At 33.1% G+C, this 13850-nt stretch overlaps 1 protein-coding gene across 2 annotated transcripts in view; it reads right to left on the bottom strand.

Annotated features, from left to right (window-relative positions):
- ERC2 (ELKS/RAB6-interacting/CAST family member 2) overlaps positions 1 to 13850 on the bottom strand; it is a 535854-nt gene that overhangs the window by 306269 nt on the left and 215735 nt on the right. For both annotated transcript variants that reach the window (XM_064453879.1, XM_064453878.1), the window contains exons 9-10: positions 7837 to 7977; positions 7147 to 7287 (exon numbers count right to left, since the gene is read on the bottom strand). In XM_064453879.1, the coding sequence (XP_064309949.1) occupies positions 7147 to 7287; positions 7837 to 7977 (282 nt within the window). The remainder of the gene's footprint in view (positions 1 to 7146; positions 7288 to 7836; positions 7978 to 13850) is intronic.

Below are 13850 nucleotides of genomic sequence, written 5' to 3'. Positions count from 1 at the left end.
AACATAAAACATATTTTAAAAAGAGCTTTCTGCAGGTGGTATTCTAACTTGCAACGAGTCCCTTGAAGGGAATCCTTATGCTGTAAATAAAGCTGCTGATACTACAAAAGAGCAAAACACAATCCATCTGACGTTCCCAGAACAAAGGCATAGAATTACTTATAAGTGCCCGATTATATTTTATGGCTTTGAAAGATGTGTTTGGATCTGAACTAGGCACTTTTAAAAATTGTTTTATACAGGTCAGGGGTGATTTGTTGACAGACGAAACTTGACTTTTGAGGTCAAACAGTAGGCCCAAAGGAGATGAAAGGCAGCTCAGCTGATATTGACCCTGCTCCCACCCAGACAGGGCAGATTTCTTTGGCTTTTTGCAGGCTGTGAGAGACAGGCTTGGATCACTTCTAACCTGAAGCTGCATGGTTATCACATGAATCAGAAAGTCTCTATCTATTACTGCTGTCCTCTCTTCTATCCTTTCTTCATTTCTGTCCCCCTTTTTCTCCCTAAGTTCTCTGTTTTCTTGGGAAGAACACATTTTTTGTTTTTATGGGGCTTTCATGGATAAGAGAGACTGGTTCATGCATACCTTTCATCAGCAAAGTAATTGCTCTCTTAATCTGTACCTGTAAATGATAATACTGGTGTATGCGGATTAGACTAGTTTCAAACTAGCACTCTTGGTTTACGATGTTTTGTCTGTCCATCTTGTGACTGTTGTTTTATGTTATTTTTACAATTCAATAAAAATAGCATATCACTCTACTATTAGAATTTCACCAATTCTTACAGTAATTATGTATCTGTTCTGATATTTGTTTAATAAGCACTACAAATACTTTAGAAATAAAGTAACATTTCCTTATGCAAATCACAAATTTCCTACAGAAACACCATAATAATGTGGTGCAGACATGCAACATGAATTATTTAGTCTATTAAAATTTTATGGTGCAATCATGCAAGCATTATTGTGCATAACAGAAATGGATGGATAAATGTAGTATTTAATTTTTAAAGCTTCAGACACAAACGTACACAGAAATCAACTGAATACTTAATAAAAAAATAAATGGAACAGCAGAGTTTACATGCAAGAAATTACTTTGTAAGATCCTTCAAATTTTATTACTTTCAATAATAAACTAAAATAATTGCTGTCACTTTAATATTTTTGTAGTCTCCTTAAAATTCAAGGTTTTTTTTATTTAACTTCAGGGACCTGCTCTAAGCAATTCAGAGTGGATTCTGCAAGTACTTTAAGTTTTAATCTGACATTGCTTTGATGAAGCATCTGGAAAATTAAGTCTCTACTATTCAGAAAAAGGTTCACCAGAACTCCAACTAAGTACATAATTATATTTTCACTACAGGACAAAAACAATCATGTAACTACTTATAATCAATTTTACACAAGTATTCACTGGGTATTTTAAAAAGTTCACCTTTCAGAACAAACATGAAGAAATGTGTGCCCAATTCTGCTCATGTCTTATTCACACAGGTGAATACATTGTGAAATCATTTACTATAGAGTATATAGGATTAGCACCCCTTCTGTATCATCTCCACTTTGGTGCTCAAATGTGTATAAGAGACTTCTATCCATTGCTGCATTTTAAAAACATTAGATTTAGCAATAAGTGAAAGTCTAGGAGTTAATACCTGTGTGACATAGTAGAAAAAAGACATTTCACCACAAAAAGATTTCTACATTACTGCATGGGCTGAAAGAGGTCTACTCAGAGATTGACTGTTATTTCTCTGACACATGTAAACAAATGTAAACGTCAATATTTTAAGACTTAACTGGCATCTGGTTTTTTTATAACACTATTATTCTCAAACAAAAAAAAAGGTAAGGAGATATTCTATTAAATAAAGTGACATAACGATTTGCAGTACAAAAAATGTTTCAGGTAACTGCTATTATGCCATCTCAAAGGACATAGGTGAAATCTTGGCCTTGTGAAATTCAAAGAATATGCTACCTTTGACTTCAATCAAATCATGATTTCATTTCGAGACCTTAGGTCGTTATGGGGGAGAAGAGGATCATTACTTATGTTATTAAAAGTAGACTGATATATATATATAAGTAGGAGAAGAAAGATGATGAGCAAAAGTTTATTTAAGAAAACCCATCTCAAGGATATACTACAATTGCTGCCTGATGCCAAAGGAAAAGGATCTTGCATCCATTATTTTGGAACTGCTGAAAGGCTGTCCTTTTGAAAATTAAGCATGTAAAGGCAGAAAAAATAAAATTAAAAAAAAACCTGACTGACTTTGGAATACCACACGCAAATAGACTAGGTAGTAACATACGAATTCCATACAGCAGAATAACTAATACTGAAATAAGGACTGGAAAGCATTTATGAAAATCAAGAAAAAAATTAACACAAAAAAAGACTGCAGTCTGAAAAGACATGCACAGTAGGAGTGCAAATGATATGAATAGAAACATAACTACCACAAAGGTGATCCAAGATGATACAGAAAAAAGGGTTTTATCATTCAGATGGAAAAGCTCTTTGACCAGCAGTGTGCTGGATGGTAAATGTGATATCAGATCTTATGCTACTTAAAATGGATTACTGGATTCTAAAAAAAAGTTAACCAATAGCTTTAAAAGTCAATACAGCATGTTCTGTGGGACTCTTTTCCCACACGTAAGTCATGACATATCCATTACATTGTTAGAAGCTACAAAACTTAGCAATAATAGACTCCAAAGCTGGAATCCTGGTCCACTGACACTAATGACAAAATTCCCATTGACTTCAGTGAACACAATACCTTCCCGAATGCACTGTATCACATTACTTAAGCTACAAAACTGTTCTTCGATATATACTATCCCTATTAAATGGTAATTCCAACTATGATTAATATGTAAACTATAGCTTGTGAATTGCTGTTACAGTTACATAATTTTCTCTGTCCTGTGATGATCACAGCACATTAAATGTCTCAGCCATAAAATGAAAACTGCTTCCTGCAGAGAGACAACTCTGTTACACCTCTTCCTGAGATTGAAAAAGGAACACAATCAAAAGGGTAGAGATTGTGCAGTTAAAGCAGATGCTGGCAAGAATAATAATGCTAAACAAGCCGATGTAATACTGTTTGTTTTTTTCAAACACTGCCCTTTGCATTCATCTTCTTATATTTCATCATTTTCTTTGATTAAATACAATGCTTCCATATTATCTACATATATATATGTATATGCTGAATGTATACAGTTTTCTATGAGTAAAACTATCTGAACTATTTTAATCATATGGACTTTTGACAATTGTATTAGTTACTTCCTAGATTTATTGTTCACATAATCAACTCAGTCACTTAAGATAAACTCAATAAAGTTATTTAGGTTTGAAGGATCATATAAAGTACTGCAGAAGGAGGAATTAAAAAGCAAAGAAAAAAAAATCATCTGCATGCTTTTTCTAATAGAGAAGATGGAGAAGTTGAGGACCTAAAGGCTAGGATGTTTTTTTTCTCAGAAATACTGTATGTACCTATTTAATACTTCTCATATTCTTAAAATGGCCTTGAAGTCCACAAAGTTCATTTATCTGGTTATAATGAATAGAGCATAGTGAGCATTAGAGATATTCTGCAAAGCTCCACAGAGGAAGTGCACAACACAGTAAGGTAATGGATCCTCATGCTTTCATATGTTACAGCGGGCATTTTAAAAAAGAACTTACTGGATTGTACATCTGATTGAACAACTGTTCGGCTTGCTACATTGCAAAATTGGAAGGGAGTGAAGCACAGACAGGAAAAGAAGGAAAGATCCAGGAAAACAGCATTAGCTCAACAAAACCAGTGCATTTGCACAGAAGAACTTGTCATAAGAAAGTAGAAATTTAAGATTCTAAACATTCCTTGGTGAAAGTGAGAGGCACTGGGGAAACATAAATGTTGACTTTGGCTCCTAAAAAAGAATAGCTGGAGTAAGAAATTTAAGGTTTGTGTTACTTTCCCTTTCTCAAGTTAAATAACCCGTGAAATAAAGAAAGGTGTCCACTTTTGATGATACATTAAGTGCTGGTCTCAAGCAATGAATCACGAAAAGTGCTTTTGGCTGAGGCTGCAATTTATCACCAAAGCTTCAAAGATGGTAATAATAAAAGATTAATTAAATTGTATCATTAAATTTATTACTTTCCTTTTGTTTAACACAAGACTGAATTTTCTATGCAGAATGACTTTCGAACAGTACAGCTTGGCAAAAAGTACTTTAGCAACTGCAAATATGTCAGTAAGTAAATTTAAGATAATGAAAAACAACAAAAGGAAGGAATTCTAGAGTGGATAATAGGATTATATATATATACATGCACATACACACACACGTATATATATATAAAAACACTTAGCTACCTATTATGTAATTCCTGCTGTTCTTTCACTAGTAGGAATACAAAGTAAGTCAACAAAAAGTCTGTAGAATTCTGGCAAAAAAAGCATTGAGCATTCTTCTGGGTTTTATGATATATTTTTTGAATTTTATGAATTTCAATCCATAATCTTTGTCACAACAATTTTAATAAGTATGTCTATGGTTTTAAACATTATTTTGTGTCCCAAAATACAGCATGTCACATGAATAATTACTTTTTATGAGTATCCTATTTATTACTTTTTAAAAAGTGTCTACTCTATAAAATTAAAACAGTGGGTTTAGAACTAGCATGTTTTCTCCTGCTGAAACGCAAACAATCCAGTTAACTAATACCGAAAAATATTTGGATCTAACCAGGGCCAATAAAAATCATCTTTATTATCATCAAATGAATCTTATTCCCTCCATAAATAGGAAGGAGTGGAAACAGGGGAAGAGCAACTTTAAAAATAATTTTTTTTTTCAATTTACAGACTTTGGATTTGCCCCTTTTAGACATTTTCTTTCAAGCATAGTACTTCTTACCATTAGTGCTCATGGAAAACTAATTCCTAGCAAACATGCTCAGAATACTATCTTCACATTTATTAGTATAATTTGTTAAAACATATAAATTGACATTTAACAATGATGATTGTGCAATACCATAATGAAAGTGCCTCCTCTACGATATTCTTAGAGAGGAGTAATGTGTAAGCTGCATTCAAATTTCTGAAAATAACAAGACAGCCCTTTGGAGTCACTTTTGAAAGATAGATATAAACTGCGCCCATTCCTTCTAGCTTCCTTAGTGGTTAATGTTCATACATAAGCACACCTATGGGACATGCAGGTTAATTTACTCCGAACTATGTTGATGTTCCCTCCTACTCTAACTCAGACATATGCAAGAATTCTGTTTCAGTTAGTTTCCTAAGGAGTGAAAACATGGTGAAGGCATATTTCTGGGGACCAATTACTTTTAACACAGGATATTTACAGGTTTGAACATAAAGTATTTTATTAGAGAAAATGTGAATTGAGAATTACTGTTTGGAGTCTACTATCATTAACAGTCACTGTTTCTATTCAACTAAACATGCCCACAAAGAAGGTTGTAACTACGTTTTATTGTGGAAATACCTGGTCTCCTACAAATGTTGGGTGAATTTCCACTGGGGCTTTACGCTGTATTTATGATATAATAAAACTATTATGTTTTCAACTTTCATTTAATAATCCTTTGTATTTATACACAGGGAACATACTCCCTTTTTATATGAAAGACGTCCCAGACACTCTTTGACTTTTATAAGTGCTTATTTTTCCATGACCATATGATGTGTTTATATGTACAGTCATAAAAGATTGACTTAAGATTTCAAGTCCTTCAAGAGGATTTTTTTTAAGTGATCTGTGCTTTTAGGGGTATTTTTTTAACTAGTTTTTTAAATGAAGTAAATAAGGTATTCCACATTGTAATGAAGTATATTTTGTAGTGAAGTGCAAAGTAAATAAATGCATTTTCTAACAAAAGAAAACAAAATAAAGGACTTCCAGAGAAATACTTTTTTGGGATATTTTCATTCTGACATCAATAGCATTTCTAAGCTATCAAACATTTAAAGTAGTTTTGTTTCCATTAAGAGCTTTTGTATATGTTTATTGAAAAAGATTCCCTTCCTTCCTCTCTACAACTAAACCTGTAACACAGGCACATATTCATTCTGAATTAAGAAATCATAAAAGTATAAGGTTTACACTTCGGTATCCTTTAGACTTTGCAATACCTTCTTCACAGGTAAGGCTACTGAAACACTGCTTAATCACAGAGAAGGATACGAATCAACCTGGGTAGAAAGAGTGTCAGAATATTATCCTAATGGTGGTAACATTCATAGAACAAATAAATATTCTTTTCCAGAAAATGAAACATTAGATATCAATATTAATGTTCAACAAACACTAAGTCATGAATTGCAGAAGGCAAACATAATGCCTAAACCCATCAAATATGCCATGAGATTGGTGTTCAAACAATGAGAGCAGACATTACCAATGACACAGAAAAAGGTCAGAGAAACAATGTATGGTAGGAAAAAGCATCAACAAACTTGCAAATCATTTAAGCAAAAACTATTTTAATGCTTCAATTTAAATAAAACCATGTTATAAAATATAGAATTTGTATGTTTTCCTTTAAATGCTTGCTTCCACTACATGCTGAATAGAAATAATGACTTGCTAGCTGAGATAAACTATACATTATTTTGCTTAATTACCCCCAAACATGTGTTCACCAATGAAGCCAGAAAAATGCCAAAATAAAACCTAGCTAGAGTTTCCATTTTGGAAGGAGATATTTTTTATTAGGAAGTACAGCATTTCTTGGATGAGCTTTAATTTATTTTTTTTCCCCAAGCTACAAACATTTCAGTCTACTTCTAATAGCAGTATAAATTCGTATACATACAAAGTGCTGGTTTGATAATTTCTTTCTGCTCTTCTACTTTCCCTCCAATGTCCTGCTCCCAGTTCATCTGTTTGTAGCAGCTTCTTAGAATCAAGATAATTTCTGAGGCTTTGGTACAAGCCTCTTAAGAAAAAGTTAGCAGTGTTTGATGCAAGATGGGTAGATTTTAGATTTACTCCAGAAGAGTAAATAAGCTCATCTTTTCAAAATGAGGGTGTGGGATGTTGATTTTTGTTTTTCTGATTTTTGTTTTTTTCAAGATGAAACTTACCTTTTTCAACTGTGCTTCCAACTTACTACACTCTTCTTTCTTTTGTTCTATGGCTATTTCTAAAGACTTAAGTTTGGAGTCTCTTTTCAGCCCTGCTGATGCCAATGAAGATGCATGTTCTTTGAGATCGATTAAACTAGACTGAAAAACGACCAAGAGTAAAAAGTTAATTCCTAGTCACCAGGACACTAACTTATTTCCAACTTAGTAATCACTTGGATCCTGTTCCCCCTCCCCTTCCCCAGAAAGAGTTGACACAAAGATAAGCACTGATAGCAAAACACCGTTTTCAGAATACAACCAGTTGGAGCCACAGGAGCCGGCATACAGTGGAACACAGAAACATTCATAATACAGACAAGCTGACATTATATTCTGGAAGTACAACTACTTTGAAATCCATTGATCTAACTGACAAACGAAAACAGGAGCAACAATGGAATATTTGAGCCTCATGAAGGCTTAAAGGAAAAATCAGGGGTAATGACACACACTTACAGAAAAACTGAAGCAATATTTATGTACAAAAGTGAGGACTGTGAAGAATGCTTAAGAAAACAGCAGTTCAGAAGCTGACCACTGAAGTGGCAGAATTTCAGTACTTAAAATGATTCAAGATTAATCCAAATGCACTTTCTTTCATCATAATGACATAGATACAAGAACACAGATTTAACTGAATAGACTGACCTCCTTTTCTGTCAGTTCAGCTTGTAAAGCATTAACTTTCTCCTTCAGGTCTTTGTTTTCTTTTTTATAAGATTCAATTTCTTCCAGTCTTTCTCTGTCATCTCTCTCCCTTTGCTCCTTCAAGCGCTCTATAATTCTTTCCTAACAAGGGAAAGGATTACAAAATGGGAAAGTTGGGAATCATTTTAAGAAAAGACAGAATAAAATTTCTTTACATTAAGTAGCACTTAGAAAAATTGACCTTCTGATGATTGAGTTAATGGTAGTAAAGTCAAGGCAGGATTTCCCCTGATTTCAAAAGCATCAGATCAAGGTTTTAAATGCTTGATAAGAGTAACATAGCGCAGAAACTTCATTACATATCTATACTGATATGAAATGTTTAGTCTTGTGATAGATATGGGAAGTTATTAACCTCAGTAATGTATTTCCTATATTCATAAGTGATTGCAGTCTTGAATAAAAGTGCAAAATAGAGAGGCCATTACTGGTTTACTCAGCTTGAATTTGGTTATGTTTTTTTGAAATCTAGTAGCCTCTATAGTGATTGCAAGAAGTTTTCAAGGTTCCAAATCTAATTAGAAATCAATCACTTGCTAACTATCAGTAACTTAGTTTACGTGTATTGTATTTTGACATGACCAAAAAAAAAAAAAAGTTTTCCAAGACAGAAAAACTACCCTGATACAATTTATGATATCCAAAGGAAGATTTTTCTCCATCTAATTATCAGTAAGTCTACACACATTTAAACTCAACCATGTTTTTCAAATGTTTTGCTGACTTCCAGTTAATATTATAATGATTATTGAAAATCATCAGTCAAGTACTGAGTGATGAATTCAAAGGGTGAAGTGTAAAAAGCAGATGCTCTAGGTTTAGTTACATTCTTCAAATTCATGTTCTACCATTACTTGAAAGATGCAAATACTAATCAGAAAGAAGTATTTAGGGTAAAATAAAGTAACCACTAGAATTGCATTTGAATTGGGAATAGGTCAATTTAAGCAGAATATCAGGGAAACTATTAGCTAGTGTCATTTTGGAAGTGGTAGTCAGGGGGGCAGTAGAAGCAACATCATTTGGGAAAGTTAAACCTACATGGGACAAAACTATATCTTGACTGATGAAGTCCTACACTACCAGTGACATGGCTGAGGTAGAACCATCAGCGTACTCGCAGATCCTATTCTAGTCCTCCTGTACATATCCTTGAAATCTCCAGGTAATTTAAGAGTGAGATTAATACTTAAAGTGCTATTTCATAGAACTGGACAAGGCTGATGGAAGCCTAATATTACTAGAAAGAGAAAAATCTCATGCTAATACCCTCTGTCCTTATGCTGCCACATAGATACAAACACACACACTGGAGATACATCTGTAGAGAGATATATACAAACACTACATGTATACATAAAATTTACCTTTACCCATATCAATATACTCTCAGCTGTGATTATTATATCTCAACAAATACTATAATGCAAGCAACATTTCAGCAGCTGTACATCCCATTCTGATTTACAATTAACTTAGTCATTATAATGAAAGAAAAAAGTTAATTCGTTATCAAAGTTAGCTTAAGTAGTAACAGTACTTTTAAAATGTGTATATTGTTTGGACAATCCTGGTTATTCTTTCATTTTCTCCATACACTAGGTATGATGTTCCTCCAAGCCCTAGAGGATCTTCTGAAGACTGCTTCTGTGCTTTTTAAAGCTCAAGGCATATTTTACAAAAAGCCAACTGTCAACACTTAAATTAATAAAAAAGAGCCTAAACTCGAGTCTGTGATTTTCATCCCAGCAGTCTCCAACCTTGGAGATATTCAAAACCCAGCTGGACAAGATCCTTAGCAAATTGCTCTAGTTGACAGTGCTTTGAGCAGCTGGCTTGGACTAGATGATCTCCAGAGGTCTTTTCCAGTCTCATTGGTTCTGTGGACTACACAGAGACATTTTCTAGATTCTGTAGCTCAAGCACTGGTTGATTCTCTTCTGCTGTCTCTCTCCCCCATTTTCACAATTCATCCTTTTGCAACACTGACTACATCAGCAACTCTGCTGACAACTGTCCATTGCCTCTGCTTCTTGTCATGCTGCATAACAAAGGAACTAGTTACTAGAAAATGGAACACACAGTGTTTTCAGAAGACTGGGAAGTTTTCCATAAAGTGTCCCCTTATATTTTCAGCTTCTATATATCTGCCTTTCAATAAGCATCTGTTGAAGATCTCCCATTTATTCACCCTCCTATCATTTAAATGCCATATTATCTGCATGTATAAAGTTTAAAACTGATAATCATTTTCTGCACGAGCTGAATAAATATTTTATTATTTTAAATTACTGATTTAAACCTTGGCTACCCTTAAATCAATTTTATTTCAATGAGTTATGCTTTTCCCTGAAAATATTAAAAGGCCAATTCAAGAAATAGAAAAATTCAGCCTCTCATATTGATCTTTGCTTATTTGCAATGTCTCTAGTGTTTGTGGCTGCTAATTAGAGGGCTAATTGTAGACCCCAGTGTAAGTTAAAATTCTAATATGCTTAATTGCATTTAAATCTTCATTTTTATATTTCCTTATTTTTATTTTAAATCTTTAAAAATTAACTTACTTTTGCATTATGTTTATATAGCAAACAAGCGATGACGCAACGTATTTTATTATGTAACATGAGCAGTTAAGAGCACGTGTCAAAAGCAGATGGGGTTATTAATCTTCATTGATGCTTGCTATATGACTGTCTATTATTGGATGTGAAACTATGCCTAAGTGAAAAATGTGATATATTTCAAAAATATGCCTTACAGAGCCATTTCAAACATTAGTGTTCCTCTGATACATTAATTCTTTTTCTTCCAGTTTTATAATTGGCTTCCAGCTGTAGTAATTTGTTTCACCAATACTCAAAATTTTTAAAAATACATCACTGATTATTTTATAATGTAATTATATATATTAGTAAAATTAATGTTAAATATTATTAGAACATTTTCAACAACTAGCTAAAGATCTTTACCAAATAAGTAGTTATATTTAAGTCCATAAATAAATATATTTTGAATCTTTTAGACATTGGGAAATAATCAGCACTATACTGAATAATCTTGTAATAAGAATATTGGTATAGTTATTATTTGCTACTCAGTTTCTCAGGAAAACCTTTTCAAAGGGCTGGAAGCTCATAGTGCTTCTTTAATTTTGCACCAAGCATTCCCCTGACATCTGGGACTCCCTTTTACAATCTAGTTAACTGAACATACATATTACCAAATTAGCATTACTGTAAGAATCTGAACAGAAAACAGTGTTGACTACCCATATCCCTACATATTTCATTCAGAAACAAATACACATTGATGACATACTGCTTTCCACTTAGCATAAAGCAAAAAAAGATATGGCCAAAACTAAAAGTAGCAGGCTATGTGTTATTAAATCTGTTTCCCTGGCACTGCAGATGTACACAACTCCTGGCAACAGAATGAAGGTCCTTCAACAGCAACATTGTTGAGTATTACACAAATGACAAACCAGCAAATAGTAAAATTCAAAACAAAAAATCTAGTACATTAGCTGGCTTTTCCCATATAGATTTTGCAAGAAAGGGATATGAGATACTAAATAAATTCCAAGTTTATTCCTAGTAGCAAATAATATAAATTCTTAATTCCTTGAATATTAACATTAAAATGCCGGCCTCCACTAAGTGGAGTAGCTTAATAATCATTCAGAATCCACTTAGTGGATTCAAGCTTAGTTTTATACCAATTCCTTCTTGAGATTTATTTACCTAAATGATTTTTTTTCTATAATGAATTAAACATAACACTATTTCATCTTATTAATGAACAGTATAATTTTTTTCTCAGCCTATCACAAAAGAAGACTAATTTATCTGTCAGCTGCATAAGGCTAAATGTCAAAACGTGTTAAAAGGCCCTAATATACCATGTTTTTCTTGATTAACAGCTAACTTGCAGAAATCCCAACAATGTGTTCTTGTTTCAGTCTTATTTGCACTGGCAAGCTTTCCTTATGCACCAATCTAGGACCTCACAGGTCTAATCTATTTGCACTTTATCACAGAAACAGGAACTGAATTGCCACAGCATATAGCTCTATTATCAGACATACTCAATTGCTTATCTGCTGTATGCTGCTACAGTAGGACCAACTTTATAAATATCAGCTTCATGAAAGCAACCTCTTGAGCTGCTTTGGGCCAGTCCAAGAGCCGAGATATTCTTTGAAAAGTTTCTCGTTATAACATCAAGGAAGCTGATAGCAGTTTTGCAGATTCTGATTTTAAAGTTGGTTTGGGTTGGTTTTTTTTATTTTTTTTTAATAGGAGTAAACTTATTTTTTGTTTATTGCAATGTAATCTTTATTCTTCTTAAGATATTTCAGTACTTAAGAGAGGCTCAAAACTTAGGGATAAAGAATTGAATTAATACTTTTTTTCAATTTAGTTCTAGAATGCACTCAAAAGTGACTAAAATTGAGCTGATTCATTTCTGATTCCTGAAAAGAGAACAAAATTATATCAGCAATAATTCCGGAAGGATACAAAGATTAAAAGGAGTCCATTCCAGGAAAGTTTGATGCTGTTTTATGATGTTTACAGTAATTTCTCATTTAGTGTTACCAAGCTACCTAATGACTAAATATGAAAGAAAAAGAATATCGGAGACAGATACTTGGAAAAACATCTGTTTTTGTGAAGAATAAGGAGCCATATTTTCTAATTCGGGGCCAAAACCTCAATCTGAATATTTTGAAGAAGAATGCAGGAAAAACATAAGTGCTCAAACATTTGAGTTTTGGACTTTAAAAATTGTTTCATACTTCATTCATATTATATGATCACATTTTAATGTATTTTTTTCTTCACGTGGAAACTAAGAAAATATTTAAATTCAATTTTAGTGAACTGTGGCTAACTAAATTGGTGTAAATAAATTTAATTTCTATTTTAGAAGAACTTCCCATGATGCTTTTGGAGTATTTTCTTCATCTTTTGTTTTTAATTAAAATTCCAAAAACTGTTGAATTGACAAAGAATTAAGGTAAAACCCAAAATTGCACCTAATCTCAGGGTGTAAAACAGGATGATAAAGCTGCAAAATAGTCGTGACATAATTTCTAGGAAAAACAAAAACACCCCACAAACAATGTGTTTCCATGGAAAACAGGTATTCTTAAATGAAAGCAGCATCTTTGGCAGCAGTACAAATTTAAATTGATAAAAGTACTTATATTGATGCACTGTTAGTAAGAAACTATCACTAAGGGTTCTTGTTTTGTCCCATTTGAACAAAAATCTATTCATACTTTTAACAGTATTTGAAGTGTAAAAGTTAATAACTATTGATAAAATCTGTAGGTCTTAAGAATGTTACTGCAGACAGGAATAGGGATAAGAAAGGTTACTCACTGAGAGCAACTATGATGAATTGGAAAGCTGGACAGAAATTGGAATGACACATATGTAAACAAACTGCCAAGGTATTTAGCTGCCAGAAGACACAAGCAAACTAAACATAACAGTTCATTTGGAATTTCCAGAAGATGCCTACTGGCTTCTTTCAATGTATAAGTACATCCCAGAGACTACCCTTAATACTGAGAAACCTGCCCTTGAAAGTGTGGCCTTCAAGAAACTCACTATAGGAAAGAAATTGTGCACGATTTCTCTGTACAAATCATACAGAGAAATGCTTTTACCTTGGAAACTTCCTACTCATTGTGTCTAATGCTTTAAGATTAAGTACCCTGTTTCTCAAAAGCTCATATAACAAAGTAGTATTTCTGAAGTAATACAGAATAGTAAGTGTATCACTTGTGTATAGAGTTACTCCCTTTATATGCTGCCACCTAAATTATATATAACAAACTCCCCATAGAGATTGAAGCAGTCACCAGACACCATAGCACAACTCAGCTTCATGTCACTTCTCAAAACCACTGGCTTACAACAGATACCATTGCCTTCATCAGCTGC

The sequence above is a fragment of the Phalacrocorax carbo genome, chromosome 6, assembly GCF_963921805.1.
Source record: "Phalacrocorax carbo chromosome 6, bPhaCar2.1, whole genome shotgun sequence".
NCBI lineage: Eukaryota > Metazoa > Chordata > Aves > Suliformes > Phalacrocoracidae > Phalacrocorax > Phalacrocorax carbo.
Note: the sequence above shows the minus strand (reverse complement) of the source record. Positions and strands in the feature narration are given on the sequence as shown.